This window comes from Zootoca vivipara, chromosome 6 (assembly GCF_965207765.1).
Source record: "Zootoca vivipara chromosome 6, rZooViv2.hap1.1, whole genome shotgun sequence".
NCBI lineage: Eukaryota > Metazoa > Chordata > Lepidosauria > Squamata > Lacertidae > Zootoca > Zootoca vivipara.
Genome location: NC_142589.1, coordinates 68,757,770 through 68,773,351, shown reverse-complemented (window position 1 = coordinate 68,773,351; position 15,582 = coordinate 68,757,770). Strand labels below are relative to the sequence as shown.

The 15,582-nt window shown below is 44.6% G+C and overlaps 1 protein-coding gene across 1 annotated transcript in view; it reads right to left on the bottom strand.

Moving 5' to 3' along the window:
- Positions 1 to 2,855: 2,855 nt before the first annotated feature.
- LOC132592361 (IgGFc-binding protein-like) overlaps positions 2,856 to 15,582 on the bottom strand; it is a 34,793-nt gene continuing 22,066 nt past the window's right edge. Inside the window, exons 13-18 of the mRNA XM_088671142.1 lie at positions 14,040 to 14,617; positions 11,161 to 11,731; positions 8,562 to 8,761; positions 5,535 to 5,915; positions 4,465 to 4,791; positions 2,856 to 3,067 (exon numbers count right to left, since the gene is read on the bottom strand). Of these exons, the coding sequence (XP_088527268.1) occupies positions 4,501 to 4,791; positions 5,535 to 5,915; positions 8,562 to 8,761; positions 11,161 to 11,731; positions 14,040 to 14,617 (2,021 nt within the window). The 3' untranslated portion in view covers positions 2,856 to 3,067; positions 4,465 to 4,500. The remainder of the gene's footprint in view (positions 3,068 to 4,464; positions 4,792 to 5,534; positions 5,916 to 8,561; positions 8,762 to 11,160; positions 11,732 to 14,039; positions 14,618 to 15,582) is intronic.

Below are 15,582 nucleotides of genomic sequence, written 5' to 3'. Positions count from 1 at the left end.
CTGGATGAATTGCAGTTTCTGGGTCACCTTCAAAGGTAGCCCCACGTAGAACGCATTGCAGTAATCCAAGCAGGAGATAACCAGAGCATGCACCACTCTGGCGAGACAGTCCACTGGCAGGTAGGGTCTCAGCCTGCGTACCAGATGGAGCTGGTAGACAGCTGTCCTGGACACAGAATTAACCTGCGCCTCCATGGACAGCTGTGAGTCCAAAATGACTTCCAGGCTGTGCACCTGGTCCCTCTTGGAACCAAGGGGGATATTGGTGGCAATTTTCATGTGGGTTTACTGCAAAAAATATCTGGTTTAAATAATTGCATCTCCACCTAAAAATAAAACCCTGTTCAGGCACACCTTCCTTCACAATACTCCAGTTCATTTTTTTTAAAAAAAAAACCTTATTTATTTGGTTTTTCAGATTAAAATGTTACAGTCACATATCTAACATACAACACAATAACAAGATTCCAAGGAATCTCCTGGGCTTCCCTCCTTCCCATTGTGGGTCCTATTGTTAATCATTTCCTCCTGCACCTTTTATGATAATCCAAATCTTTTACATCTCCATTGCGTCCAAAATTCACCATTAAACTACAAGTGTTACTCCATTTTTTGTATATAATTTTTATTAGTTTTGCATTTAATAATATACAATCATATCATTGTTATCCACTTTACCTCTCTGACTCTTTCGAGCACGTCGATTTCCTTCCCTCCTGCCTCATGGCTTTCAAAATCAACCTTTATATCATTGCATTTTATACATTTTCCAATTCTGGTTTCACTCATTACAAAAAAAGACATTAAAATATAGGTTAAAATAAAATGGGAGAAAGTTTCTCATTACGAGTCTTCAGACAACCCTGCTAGTGATGTTAAATTGCTTACAGTAATCTTTCAAACATTGTATAGATTTACTCCAGTCCTTTTGGAATACAGTGGTACCTGGACTTACGAACGACTCGACAACCGAATTTTTCGACTTATGAATGGGGGTAATGGCTGCGCGCTTAGAAATGTCTCAACATCCGAAAGGAAACCGCGGTGGTTTTAGTTAGGGATTTTTTGACTTACGGATTTTTAGATAGGGTTGCTTTGACTTACGAATTTTTCCATTTCCAATGCATTCCTATGGGAAATCGCGTTTCCAATGGCGTTTTTTGACTTACAGATTTTTTGACCTATGAAGGTGCCTTCAGAACAGATTACATTTGTAAGTCGAGGCACCACTGTACTTGATCATGCTGGTTTCAGATTTTTCCTGTCAGCTTCGCCAGTTCCACTAAGTCCATCATTTTCATCTGCCACTCTTCTTTCGTTGGTACTTCTTCTTGTTTCCATTTATACGTAAATTTATACGTAAATATGGTACTGCCTGAGGGTCATCTAGTCCAACCCCAGACAATGCACGTTTGCATCACACTTTTCCCTATAGGAGGGCTGGAGACTTTAAAAAAGGAGAGAGAGAAAGCACACCGTTTGAGGCCTCTGCCCAGGGGCACCACTTAAAACCGTCACAGGCACTATGCTTCCTGCAAACACCAGGTTGGCAACCCCTTCGAAAGGCTGTGGGTCTGCAGGGTATCAGGCTAGGGCCCCTCATAGTAAATTATAGCTCCAGGGATTCCCTGGGGGAAGTCATGCACCTTGAATAGCTCAGTTGGTTAGAGCATGGTGCTGATAATGCCAAGGTTGCAGGTTCAATCTCCCTAAGGGACAGCTGCATGTTCCTCCATTGCAGGGGGTTGGACTAGATGATCCTCAGGTTCCCTTCCAACTCTATGATTCTATGAAATGTGTGTTAAGTGTACTTCAAATGAATGATATGGTGCATGTGGCCATAGTGGGAGCACACACATCTGTAAATGTCATTCATCAAAATGACCAGGGTCAACTCAGTCCCTAGACTGAGCTGAGACTCAGCCGCCCATTCCAAACTAACAGATTTCAGCGAGGTTCTTGCCAAGTTAAACAAAAAAGTGTGGAAGCCAAATTTCATGGGTTTGCGTAAGAGGAGGTTCAGGATTCCGCTGGACTGAGCCCAGAGTAGGAGTCTCAAGCCTGTATGGACCATTACATATCCCAGAGCCAACATTTGTTCATCATTATTTCATAGCTGCCAAGTTTTCCCTTTTCTCGCGAGGAAGCCTATTCAGCATAAGGGAAAATCCCTTTAAAAAAGGGATAACTTGGCAGCTATGTTATTTGCAAGGAGGGGAGTGGAAACAGATGGTGCCCCGAGGGAACAGCTGACGAATAGTGGTCTCCGTTGAACATAACAAAATAATTTATAATAATTGTGGAAATGAAAGGAAAATGTGAGCAAAGGGGAAGAAATGAATGAAGTGGGATGGTATTTGGGAGACTTCTAGAGATGGATATGAGTATTAATGCACCACTATTTTGAGACTGTGGTATGTATTGTTGTATGTATTTGTATATGTGCTGCTTAGTTTAGGAAACCTAGCATATTTTATATTGCTTTATTTATCTTTTATACTGCTTTATGCATGTATTTTATATGGCTATTTATTTTATATCGCTTTTATATAAAGCAGTGTTTTGTGGGATACACCTTTCTTGCTGCATTTATACTGTTCCGTTCCATTTGGAACGGTTTTATTTTGCAAATAATTATAGTGGTTTTATATCTTTTTACAACTGTGCATTGTAGTCTGCCCTTGGACCTTATGGTGAAGAGTAGTCCAACAAGCTCTGTGGACTTAAGGTTAAAGAACACTGCTGTAGATCATATTGCTTCCTTGCCTTCTTGCTTGAACATCGCCATGAGTTTCCTACCAGACCTCTCATATCTCTGCATATTCCCGGGTTAAAATCATGCCGACAATGTGAAGTTTGCCCAAAAAAAGCTTTATTGATTCTTAAGAAAAAGTGCCATCATTTTATAGTCAGAGTAAACTTGACAACAGGGTGAGCAGCATTGAACTGTGAAGCCAGGGAATATGCCACACCAAGGAAAGTTGCTCCAGAGCTTAGATGAGAATAGTTTCTCCCATAAGCAGCATAGGGAGGGGTTCATTTTGCTTCAGGCATCTTTTAGGCCTCACTAGAAGAGAAAATTGTGAAGAAGGCAATGTGAGTGTATTTATGCTTCAGTGAGAAGCTTCCCACAGCACGGTAGAATTTTATTTAACATGTAATGGCTCAATTTGCAATGACTTTGCTCTCTGAGTGTAATTAATCAATTACTTCTGGTTTTACAACCTGCTGATTGCTACCAGATGCTATTTTTTTTCCTGCCTGTAGGGAGTAACTGCCTGCCATCCAGCCTGCTCTCTGGGGAAAGAGCTGCATGGCAGGAGCTGAGTTGTCTTCCTGGCCTGGACACTGACACCTGCTCTGCTCCTGGGTTTATCTGGGGTGGAAGGATGCTTCCAGGGAGAAGCTGCTCTTTTGGGGGAAAAAACAAGAACTTAGAAAACTCCAAGACCTGTAACTTGAAGAGCTTGAGTCTGCTTTTCCATCCTTCCTCATATTCCTGGTTTCACCCCTTTTGTTTCATAACCTTTTAGACTGGAAGTCTGTGGGCAGGGCTTTAATAACTGATTTTTGTAAACTGTTCTGAGTGCCTTTTTTTTTTTGAGGGACCCAGGTGGCGCTGTGGGCTAAACCACAGAGCCTAGGGCTTGCTGATCAGAAGGTCGGCGGTTTGAATCCCTGTGACGGGGTGAGCTCCCGTTGCTTGGTCCCAGCTCCTGCCAACCTAGCAGTTCGAAAGCACATCAAAATGCAAGTAGATAAATAGGAACCGCTATAGCGGGAAGGTAAACGGCGTTTCCATGTGCTGCTCTGGTTTGCCAGAGGCGGCTTTGTCATGCTGGCCACATGACCTGGAAGCTATACGCCGGCTCCCTCGGCCAATAATGCGAGATGAGCGCGCAACCCCAGAGTCGGTCACGACTGGACCTAATGGTCAGGGGTCCCTTTACCTTTACCTGAGTGCCTTTTTAGCTAATCAGCAACTTTCCATGGCCTTATGCCTGCCAAAAGACTTATACTGATACATTGGAAAGATAATGCAATGGTATCTTGGTTCCCAAACGGCTTAGTTGTCAAATAAATTGGCTCCCGAACGCCGCAAACCCGGAAGTCAGTGTTCTGGTTTGCGAATGCTTTTCGGAAGCTGAATGTCCGATGCGGCTTCTGCTTGTGTGCAGGAAGCTCCTGCAGCCAATCGGAAGCTGTGCCTTGGTTTTTGAATGGTCTTGGGAGTCAAACAGACTCCCGGAAAGGATTAAGTTCGAGAACCAAGTTACCACTGTGCCATGCCCTTCTTTGAATGAAGGATAGAAGATATGACCACACTTGCAACATGCAAATGGATTGTTTTTAGACGTAGAGTATGTATGGATAAATATAATGATATCTGAAATCCATTTATCAAAAAAGCATAATGATTTCTTAATAGGTATATATCCTTGTTAGAATGATTGTAACACTTACATGTCCTCTTGGGTCAAATACCTTTCTCAGAGCCGCTCACTTAGCACAGAATTCCTCCTCCTTCCAGACAGCAATGACCTCAGACAAGCTTCTTGCTACCTTTCCACTGGGCAGCTTCAGGTCATCAGCACGGTTTCCATTGAAGTTCCCGCAGGAGGCACAGAGCTTTCCTGCCAGGCTTTTACAGACTTGCATCTTCATTTCTCCACGAGGTCCGAGCAGAATTCTTACTTTAGAGGACAAATGAATAGTTATCCCATCTCGAGAGAGGCTCACATGGGCATCTTCAGAGACCTTTGTTGGGAGCGTAATTTTGCGCCCATTAGCCTGAAGTGCAGAAAAGGAGGGGGAAAGGTGTTGGGTTAGTGGGTGGAGCAGGGGAAGGAAACCTTTTCAGCCTGAGGGCCACATTCCTTTATGGGGGGGCGCATGCAAGTGGTGGGTGGGCCCAGAGGCGAAAGAACTGAGGCAATGGATGGATCCACACTTCCCTTTGTACAGTAGGCTATAATTATGTTAATTATGTTTTTTATATATGTTGGAAGCAGCCCAGAGTAGCTCGGGCAACCTAGTCAGACAGGCAGGGCATGATGATGATGATGATGATGATGATGATGATGATGATGATGATTGAATAGGATGTCCCTTCTCTATTATCCATCTAGGCAACCAATGTGCATTATTCCTGCTGAAGGGCTATGATAAGAGGTGTGGCCAAGGAAGAGGGACTGACCTGGGAAAAGTCTCATGGGTCAGGTAGAGAGGACTGGATGGTCTCAGTTTACCCTCTCCTGCTTTGGCCAATGTTGTGATCTCTGGATGCTGCTCAACTACAATTCCCAACGTCTCTCACCTTGGCCAGGATGGCTAGCTGCTTAAAGAAGCCCGTTGCTCTGTTGGTGAAAGCCTAGCAAGGCATTGCACTTGGGCAGCACACATTAAAGCAGAAAGTAAGCAAACCAGTTGTATTCGGCTGATATCTACACAGAGGAGATCCACTGAAATGAATGGACCTAAGTTAGTCCTGACCATTGTGTGTGACTAACACTGGACGCAAACCAGGAACTTACCCATGCCTCCTTGTTCGGTTTTACAGTGAGAAATAGGCATTTGGAAAAGACATGTATCGTTGTCACCGCTGGCAAATCCCAACCGTCGTGTCTGTCGACAACTGCCACGCTCTTGAACCAAGAGGGGTCACTGCCATTGCAAAGGTTTGCAACCTCGTAAGCCCCTAGATATAGAATTTTCCCAGAGACACCGTCAAAGGAAGTCAAGTGTGCTCCAGGGATGACGGCGCACTCTCCGTTTGGCCTTATGCAAGTGCGCACACCGTTATGGAGGGCACAGGTCTCTCCCTGCTGGCAACTGTTTTCTGCACAAACCAGTTGGCCTGGTGGGCGGCAGGTGCATTTTTTCAAGCAGTCTTCTGAGACAATATTCTCTCCAGCCTGTACGATTTACAGCCCAAGAGAGAGGGAGGGGAGAAATAAAGGATTAAAATTTAAATGCAAATGTTTTAAAATATTATTATTTTTAATTCAACATGTACGAGCCTAAATACTTAGAATTACCTTTATAAAGCTACAATCTAGTACACCAGTGCTGCATAAATGATAAATTAATAGTAAAATGGATATTAAAATAGGTCACATTTTGTACTTTAATGCATTTACTCATACTATTTTTGCATGAACTCTACGCCATGCTAATCAATGGATGTGAAACTGACATAGACCAGAAAGAGACTGATAAATATATCCCTGTTAACAACAGAGGCATTCAATGGGGTAGAGAATAGAGAATAATCTAATCTGGATTCTTAGAAGGGTCTGGGCAAGCTTCCAGACTTATATGCCTTAGCAAGCTGCATATAACATTATCAGGATCACACAAAGTCCCAGAAGCCTTTCAGATTTTTCTGGCCCCTTGTCAAACTCCAAAATGGAAGCAAATAACTTCCCCTCTCCAAATACAGTGGGCAGGTCTGGACTCAGACCATCCATTCGATCACTAACTCCTTTGTGCTCAACATGTTTGGAGGTGAAACCTTGTTCTTCAGGGGTAAAAGAAAGCTTTGTTATATAGCTGAGGTTATACAGCTTTGTTGGAGCACAGCCTGGACGGGGAATAGAGTGCCCATCTGTCCTCCTTTGCAGTCCTCTGTTTGAAGGCACACTCTATTTGAAGGCCTGTCTACTGTCCAGGATTGTTGTTGTTTAGTCGTTTAGTCGTGTCCGACTCTTCGTGACCCCATGGACCATAGCACGCCAGGCACTCCTGTCTTCCACTGCCTCCCGCAGTTTGGTCAAACTCATGTTCGTAGCTTCGAGAACACTGTCCAACCATCTTGTCCTCTGACGTCCCCTTCTCCTAGTGCCCTCAATCTTTCCCAACATCAAGGTCTTTTCCAAGGATTCTTCTCTTCTCATGAGGTGGCCAAAGTATTGGAGCCTCAGCTTCACGATCTGTCCTTCTAGTGAGCACTCAGGGCTGATTTCCTTAAGAATGGATAGGTTTGATCTTCTTGCAGTCCATGGGACTCTCAAGAGTCTCCTCCAGCACCATAATTCAAAAGCATCAATTCTTCGGCGATCAGCCTTCTTTATGGTCCAGCTCTCACTTCCATACATCACTACTGGGAAAACCATAGCTTTAACTATACGGACCTTTATGGATCACTGCCTTGTCGTGGCGAAGGGGCTTAAATAACTTAGAGAAGTTATGTTTTGACCAAACGTGATCCACCTGGAGAAGGAATTGGCAAGCCACTCCAGTATCCCTGCCAAGAAAACTCTATGGACTGTCCAGGATAAAGAATCATAAAAGGGGAAAACAGGAGTTCTTGCCCATCAACAGTTCAGTGAAGATCAGTGGTGTGCCGTCAGTGGACTAGGGGGACTAGGCTAGTCTCTTAAAAGTTCTCCTGCCACCTCATTCCTGAGTCCCGGGATGTTTCTGCCCAGCTTAGGGAGGGAGGCACGATGCTCACCTGCACTACGTCTCCCCCCCATCACCCTCACAAGCTGGCATCTCTGGCCCTAACTGTTCCCCTAAGAAAAAATCACCACATGCCACTGGTGCAGATCACCTGGTCGCAGCTTCTCCCACTCTGGCGCAATGTATTGTATTCCTATTTAATTGATGCTAATTATTTCAGATGTTGAGTTTTCTTGTGTCCATCACCTCCAAGGATTTTCACACAGCCAGTTGCTTATTACATGTTCCACCTCTTGGCTCCTCAGCTCCCCAAGGAGGAAAGTGCTTTTCTTATCAAAGGTTCTTCTTGGTTACCTTTGTTATAACCTCAGATCTCCCTCTCCACCTATCTCTTTCTCCTTCCCAGCTGTTCCTCTCACTTCTGCTTCCCTGAACCTCCCTCCTTAGCCTCTGCAACAGCCAGCTTTCTCTCTCTCCTTTATTACTCTGCCCCATCAGTTTTGGTGGGCCAGAGCCTGTCTCCCTCTATTCTTATTGTATCTCCTTTGCTCCACAATCTTGGCTGTTATCAGCAACTCTTCCTCCTTTTCGTCTCTCTGTGTTTTGCTGCTGCTGTCAGCCTCACCAGCTATCCTTTATGAGGCCGAGGTGGGTGTGAGAAGGTGACAACCACCCCTTTGACATGGTGTGCTCCTTCAAGCCTCTCACCTACAAGCATGCATATACATTCGCCTATGTTACTGTTGTGAAAATTTGAGTTCAGCACAAAGCAATGCATGAGTGGCAATCCGAAGGAGGGAAGGGATACTAGCCCTTGCAGACTCACTAAGGGTTCATGTAGACTTGTCCTTTGTAGACTCACTAAGGGTTCATGTAGACTTGTCATGTAGACTTGTCCTTTGCCTAGATGCTTTCCACATGTCCAGTGCTTTCCAAGCTGTTTTGCCTTTGCTTCACCTCTTCCCCTTGGAAAACCCTTTCTATAATGCTAAATTGGAGCAATCTGCAGGAAAGCTAATTGCCATTTGTTCCAATTTAGCGCTAAACCATGGGTTTTCCTGGTGGAAAGCGGCAGGGCAAAGGGAAGTGTGGGTGATCTCTTAAAGTGGCACACACATAAGCACAGACACAACAATTTCCACGAGTGCTGGACTTACCTTGATGTAGTGCCCGTCATGCACGCAGCCACAGTTCTCCATTGCCACGCACCTGTCACCGTCAAACAGGTAGCCACTGTCACACTGGCAACCTTCGAAGCATTTCTTTGAGCATTGGCCTGGAGTGGACAAACTGGTGCAGGTGGAACCACAGGTCCTTGTACACAACTTGTAATGGCTGTTGGGTGGGCAAGTGAGAGCTGAAAAGAAGGAGAGAGGGGACCAGGGATTATAAGAGGCAGGAACAGTCCAGGCAGGTATAGCTAACCATTCTTAAATTCTGAAGCATTTCATTCATATAGGACACCCCTCTGTTAGGGAATTTTATAGGGGGGGGCACCCAAACGAGGCTTCATTTGGGAATCAAGATTGGCACTAATGCCCTCAAGGGGACCCCATTTGATCCTACAACACCACTCTAGTATCGCACCAACACGAACCCCTCAAGATCAAGCCCTGAGTAATAAAGGCTCCCTTTCCTACCCTTTCTCTGTTGCCTGAGACTCTATGTAACCATATTTCTTTATGAATGAATACAGTGTATCTTTATTTCTAAATGAAACCTCCTTTTTGCGACTCTGGCCAAGGGCTCTCAGGGATGCAGGGAACAGCCATAATCCCTTAAGCAAGAGGTCAGGTAGCCAGGGTGGTGCTCCTCTGCATATCCATAATCCATTCAGGTACCATCTCCTGCCATTCCCAACCCTCCGAAGCCAGAGGCAATACACACAACTGGACCCATTGTTTTCCCCCACCAGGTACTCAAGGATCCCTTCCCAGATACTTACTGGTACTTGCTTAACAATGTCCTGGGACATCCTTATGCTAATCCTGCTTACCTCCTGTTTACCTGTATGCTAATGCCCCTTGCACCTTCCCCTTTTCTGACGTTTTACCCTGTCACAAGTGATGTATGTATGATGCTTTCGATGTGCATTATGGGATGGTGGTGGGAAGTTTTAAAAGTTCTTGCAGCCCTGTTCACGGTGTTCAGTCTGGCATTGAACCTGCTGCACAGTAATAAACCGTGCTGTTTGCTCCGGATCGTGGCTGGACTCCTTCCTTTTATACTCCGCAACGACCACAGGCCCTTGCCTGATGAGCTGGGTGGCTGAGCATTCTTGCACCCAGAATTTTGCCCTAACACCTCCACTCACCGTTCCATTTCTGGCTGCTTTACTGTCCCATATCAGGGCTTATTTTTAAGGACAGCAATGAAAGGACATAGGTGCTGCATCGTCAAAATGAGGGCTGGAGAAGCAGGCCAGATCCCCAACCCCGCAGGACAACTTTGGCACCTGTCCATCATCTGATATCATAATGATGTCAGGTGCTTCACATGTGTCAAAGTTGAAAGCTTGCAAAGTACTTTGCCTAGTGTATCCCAAACACCCTACAATCTGCAAATTAGCAAGGGACTGGGAAGCACACAGGGCTTCTAGCTGGTAGTTGAGCATCTGGAAAGCACTTGCACAAAGTGATTTGTAAGTCCTGTGCTCAGTGCTTCTCAAATGCCAGGCACAATGTGCAAAGCTTGCAAAGCACTTCCAAAGCTCCTGGAAAACCGCGACTCAGTTAGCAGTGCCTGCAAAGCCCCCTTTGGCCAAGCCTCATTCTTACCTGTGCCACACCTGACATCATATCTGATATCAGGTCTATGTAGGGCAAGTGGGTGTAGTTTAACCAAAATGGCTTAATAGGCCAAATGGGGCGGTGTGGAGGGTCTCATTTCCCACCCTGATCTAAATGCCAGACCCTCCAAGTATCCTTGTTTTCCAGGGACAGTCCCGGATTTACAGAAGCCGTCCCGGTTTCTGATTTGATTGCAGAATGCCCTGCTTTTCTTTAGGACACCCCTATTTTCACAGGAGATAATGGAGTTATGTGACTGCCGAGCCGAGGAGATAAGTAACTATACAACCTTTGGAAGACATCTGAAGGCAGCCCTGTATAGGAAAGTTATTAAAATGTTTAATTATGTTTTTATATATGTTGGAAGCCACCTTGAGTGGCTGGGGCAACCCAGAGAGATGGGTGGGGTATAAATAATAAAATTATTGATATTATTATTATGAACTAGTACATCCCTTTTTTCACTGGAGAAATGTTGGAGACTATGTTGGAGAGTATGAAATGCTGATTTAAATGTTGACCATATTCTCCCACTGTGTTCCTCCCAATGGCATATATCAGGCATCCCCAAACTTCGGCCCTCCAGATGTTTTGGACTACAATTCCCATCTTCCCCGACCACTGGTCCTGTTAGCTAGGGATCATGGGAGTTGTAGGCCAAAACATCTGGAGGGCCGCAGTTTGGGAATGCCTGGCATATATCCCTGGCATATATCAACATGGCTGTCTATTCTGATACAGTGGAGCAGCCAATATGGTGCCCTACAATTGTTATTGGACTGCAGTCAATAACATCCCAAGTCAACATGGTCAATGGCCAGAGTTGTTGGGAGCTGTTGGGAGTTGTGGTCCAGCAGCATATGCAGGGCAACATCTTGTCTAATATAGCAGAACGAATATTTTAAGCATCAGTGAGTGGGTGGGATAAAAAAAGAAGGTGGTGCTTCAGGTTGCTGTGCAAACTTACGGCAGAAGTTGTTTGTTCTCCAGGTTCCAATTGTAACTCCTGCAGCCTGGCATGCAGCTACGTAAGCCTGGATGCTCCTACAGAGAGTTTCTCCTGCAACATTGGCTGCACACATGTCATACAGACAGTGGTTGAAGAATTCAGCAGGGTCTACCAAGGAGTGACAGTTCCTGAAGGGGCCGGATTTAGCTTGGATCATTCCGCAGGAACTCTCAGGTCGGTACACCACTGTCTTCGCTGCATCACAGACGGGGCATTTATCTCCACAACCATCGGAGCATCTGACACCATCAATGGGAACCTTCCAAGAGGCCCCAAATTCGATCACATTCTGGGTGTTTTTCCCCGTAGGCAGAGTAAAGTCATCGGTCCTGTCGTTATTGAAATTGCCACATAGGCCAGTGACATGTCCCTGGTAGTTACTGGGGACAGACACCAAGATGTACGAAAAGGTATCAAAAAGGACTTTGAGACCAAAGTCAGACTGGACAATGATATTATTGCCTTCCTGGTTGGCCCAGAGTTTCCCATCCTTTGTCTTCATGGGCAGTGTGTAGAGCTGTCCATCCACCTGCATTAACCACAGAGAAGGTGACCATGGAAGGTGACAGTTTTAAATTACTATTATTTATTATTAAATGGATTTATCAACAACATTTGGGGGGGGGTGCCTCCTAACGCAGTTTTCGAACTAAGGGTGTCTGCAGGCTGCTACTATTTTCGAGGACGGATTCAAACACATGCCAGAAATTTAAGTTTGCTTAATTATAGTGCCCACAGGGCAACAAATCCACTTTTAAAAAAGGACTTTTTGCAGGTAGGAAAGTGGTGGGGAAATCTACTGAAATGTGTGGAATGAGCAAATGTATAACAAGAAGATGTGTAAATGCCCCTCAAGCAAATTAGGATGAATACCCAGTGTCATATGACCTGCCTGAAAACAAATCAGAATGAATGCTCAGTGAAGATCAGGCATCGTCAAGCCACTGCACAAGATTTCTACGAGAAAATCAGGATGGATGCTCAATAAGGAGGTCATCTGGAGGAACCCTATATCAACATAATATTGATACATCAAGTATCAATATATCAAATATATCAAAGCACAATAGCAAAACCCCTTTTTAATGCTTCCTTCAACAAGAACATTAAAAACGAGCATAAAACATACCTAGCACTACTCTAATATTTCAGAGCCAGGCCACACAATACCATTACTACAGCCAAAGTCATAATTTGTTAGCTACTAAAGACGCCAATACTTTGGCCACCTCATGAGAAGAGAAGAATCCTTGGAAAAGACCCTGATGTTGGGAAAGATTGAGGGCACTAGGAGAAGGGGACGACAGAGGACAAGATGGTTGGACAGTGTTCTCGAAGCTACGAACATGAGTTTGACCAAACTACGGGAGGCAGTGGAAGACAGGAGTGCCTGGCGTGCTATGGTCCATGGGGTCACGAAGAGTCGGACACGACTAAACGACTAAACAACAACAACAACTAAAGACGCAGGTGGCACTGTGGGCTAAACCACTGAGCCTTGGGCTTGCCGATCGGAAGGTCGGCAGTTCGAATCCCCGCAATGGGGTGAGCTCCCGTTGCTTGGTCCCAGCTCCTGCCAACCTAGCAGTTAGAAAGCACGTCAAGTGCAAGTAGAGAAATAGGTTCCTACTCTGACAGGAAGGTAAACCGCGTTTCCGTGTGCTGCTCTGGTTTCACCAGAAGTGGCTTAGTCATGCTGGCCACATGACCTGAAAAAAGCTGTCTGTGGACAAACGTCGGCTCCCGAGATGAGCGCCATGAGATGGCCCGAGATGAGCGTCATTCACGACTGGACTTAACTGTCAGGGGTCCTTTACCTTTACCTTTAAAGACTACAGTCAAAAGGGAAATCCTTTAGGTCTATTTGAAAGAACTGAGGGATGGAGCTTGCCTGATCTCTCTCAGGATCAAATCCTACAGCTATGGTACAATTGCATGAACACATGTGCAAAACCCATGCAGCCAGACCCTCAGTATAATCAAAAGCATCTTTAAAGTAGAGGTGGGTGAGTCCCCCAGGGCTCTTCTTTCATTGGATTATGATTTTCCTGAGTTTCCCATGGAAAGAAGAACAGGAAAAACCTGGAAATTGTCCTGAGCCGTTCCATGAGCTTGGAATGATTTTCCTCCACACTCCTTTCCTTGTCTCCAACAACAGCTACAGAATACAGAGGGGAAAGCAGAGAGAGAAGTTTTCTTCTCCTACCCTTCTCCCCTCCCCACCACAGTTGCTTACAGTGTGATGGGGCAGAAATTTGGTCTTGTTTGCATTTGAATGGCGAACACTCCTGCATTTGCACCTCCCAAAAACAATACTTGAAGTGAAATGCAGCTCCTCTAAGAAATGATCAGTTCTCCAGATTTTACAATGCAGTTCTCCAACCAATGCATGTGTTTAAAAACACATATGTTTGGGGAAAATGTTCATAAATGTAATTTACTGGCCAGAATAACATACAAAAATACATTGTGTTAGGGAACAGTGCTTGCCAAAATGTGTATATTATTTATTTTATTATTTAAAGAAGTTATAAACCACTTAATATTTTTTAAAAAAACTTCGAGCAATCGAAACTGTGTATCACTAAAATGCTGATGAATTTCCATGAGGTTTGTGTATTAAAAAAATCACATATTGCTGCAGAAATCTGGAGAACTAAACTTGGGGGAAATGAGAAATTGAGGGAAAGCAAAATTGGCAGATTAGTCAATATCTATTGATAAGGAACGGGGGGGGGGGCAATGGGAGATGAAGTTCTCCCCAGGGGTCCTGAAACCATGGGTGAACTTTGTCACCATTTCTACTATGAAGAGACAAAACCTGGAACAGGACTTACCTTGAGCTTCCATTTCATTGCCCTCTCAATGACAGTGGTGTATCCATGAAAAGAGACTATAAGCGTCTTGGTCAGTGACCTGTCATTCTCCACCAACACCGAGAAGTTTGCCAGCTGAGAATTCTTTCCTTGCAATTTAGCTAAAGTATAAGTGCAGGTTCCTTGGAAGTTGTAGGCCCGTCCATCAAAAGTTAGGTAGTGGGAGCCCAAAGCCAAACTGCATTTCCCGCACCCTACCGCATGGCATCCTGGGACACCATCCTTTACCCTACATTTCTCATGGGGCCCACAGGAGATTTTCTGGCATTTGACAACTCCATTGTCTGCACATTGGCATCGTTCCTGGCAAGAGGAACCAGGGTAGAAAACCTCTCCCTTCTTGTAGTACTTGCCCTGGTGCTCACAGCCACAACTGTCAACAGGGACACACTGGTCCCCACTCAAGACAAACCCAGGTTTGCAGTAGCATCCTTCCTTGCAGGACGTCACACAGCCCTCAGGAGCCGAGAGACCACGGCAAGTGGCAGGGCAGCCGTTTCCACAGAGCTCGTAGCGAGAGTTCGGTGAGCAGGCAAGACCTGGAAGAAAGGACAAAAACAGAATGTGGGGAATTTCAAGCTAGCATGTCAGTTGTTTTGGCAGACACCTGGTTCTTTGGACACCTGGAGTAGAATAAGTCTACTGTGCTCTGTTGCCGATTCTGTCTACTGAGTGACATCTGCTGGTTAGAGCAGATCCTAGTCTGACTAAAAAACAGCTTTCTTATATGGCAAGCCTGTGACTTCATGCATTTAACTTGTGCACGTTCAGCTTTATGCTCTTGGCAAATAAGAATAAATAAATGAAAAGGGGGGGAGAAAGAGGGCTGGGGTTCCAAGAAGAATGACTTTGGCAATCCCACACACCATTAATAATAACAGTAACAGTAATTATTTATTTATAACAATCACAACAATAGTAATAATAATTTATTTATTATTTATACCCTGCCCATCCAAATATGTTTTGATTATACACAATTTGACTTTTGGTGCGATCCCCAGAATGTAACCCCTGCATAAGTTGTGGGCTTGCTGCATTTCCCATGTTACTGGAAGTAGTTGAACAACATGGATGTCGGTCTGTGCAAAGACTACTATCACTACTACTATTACTACCTGGCTTTGTCCTGCAACACCTAAAATTGCTGAAAAATACCAAGCATAGATATTAAAGATGTAACACTATTCATAATGTCTGGATGGATCAGACTAAGATCAATAGTGCTGCCCAGCTATTCGCTGGGATCAAGACTAAAAATTGGACAGATCTGAACTGGGGCATGAATGATCATGGTTGAAATGAAATGGATGTGGAGATCAGTAAATTCAAAACACTTGAAATCCAATGTCAAATTTCTTATATGACCTTTTTAACAGAGTTGATGAGGATCAAACAAATTAAAAAATATTCCAAGTAGTCTTTGAAATCTATACACTGGGTTGCATCCAACTAAGTTGTGCTCAAAGTTTCCCCACTGAAATGAATGGACCTGAGGTAGAAT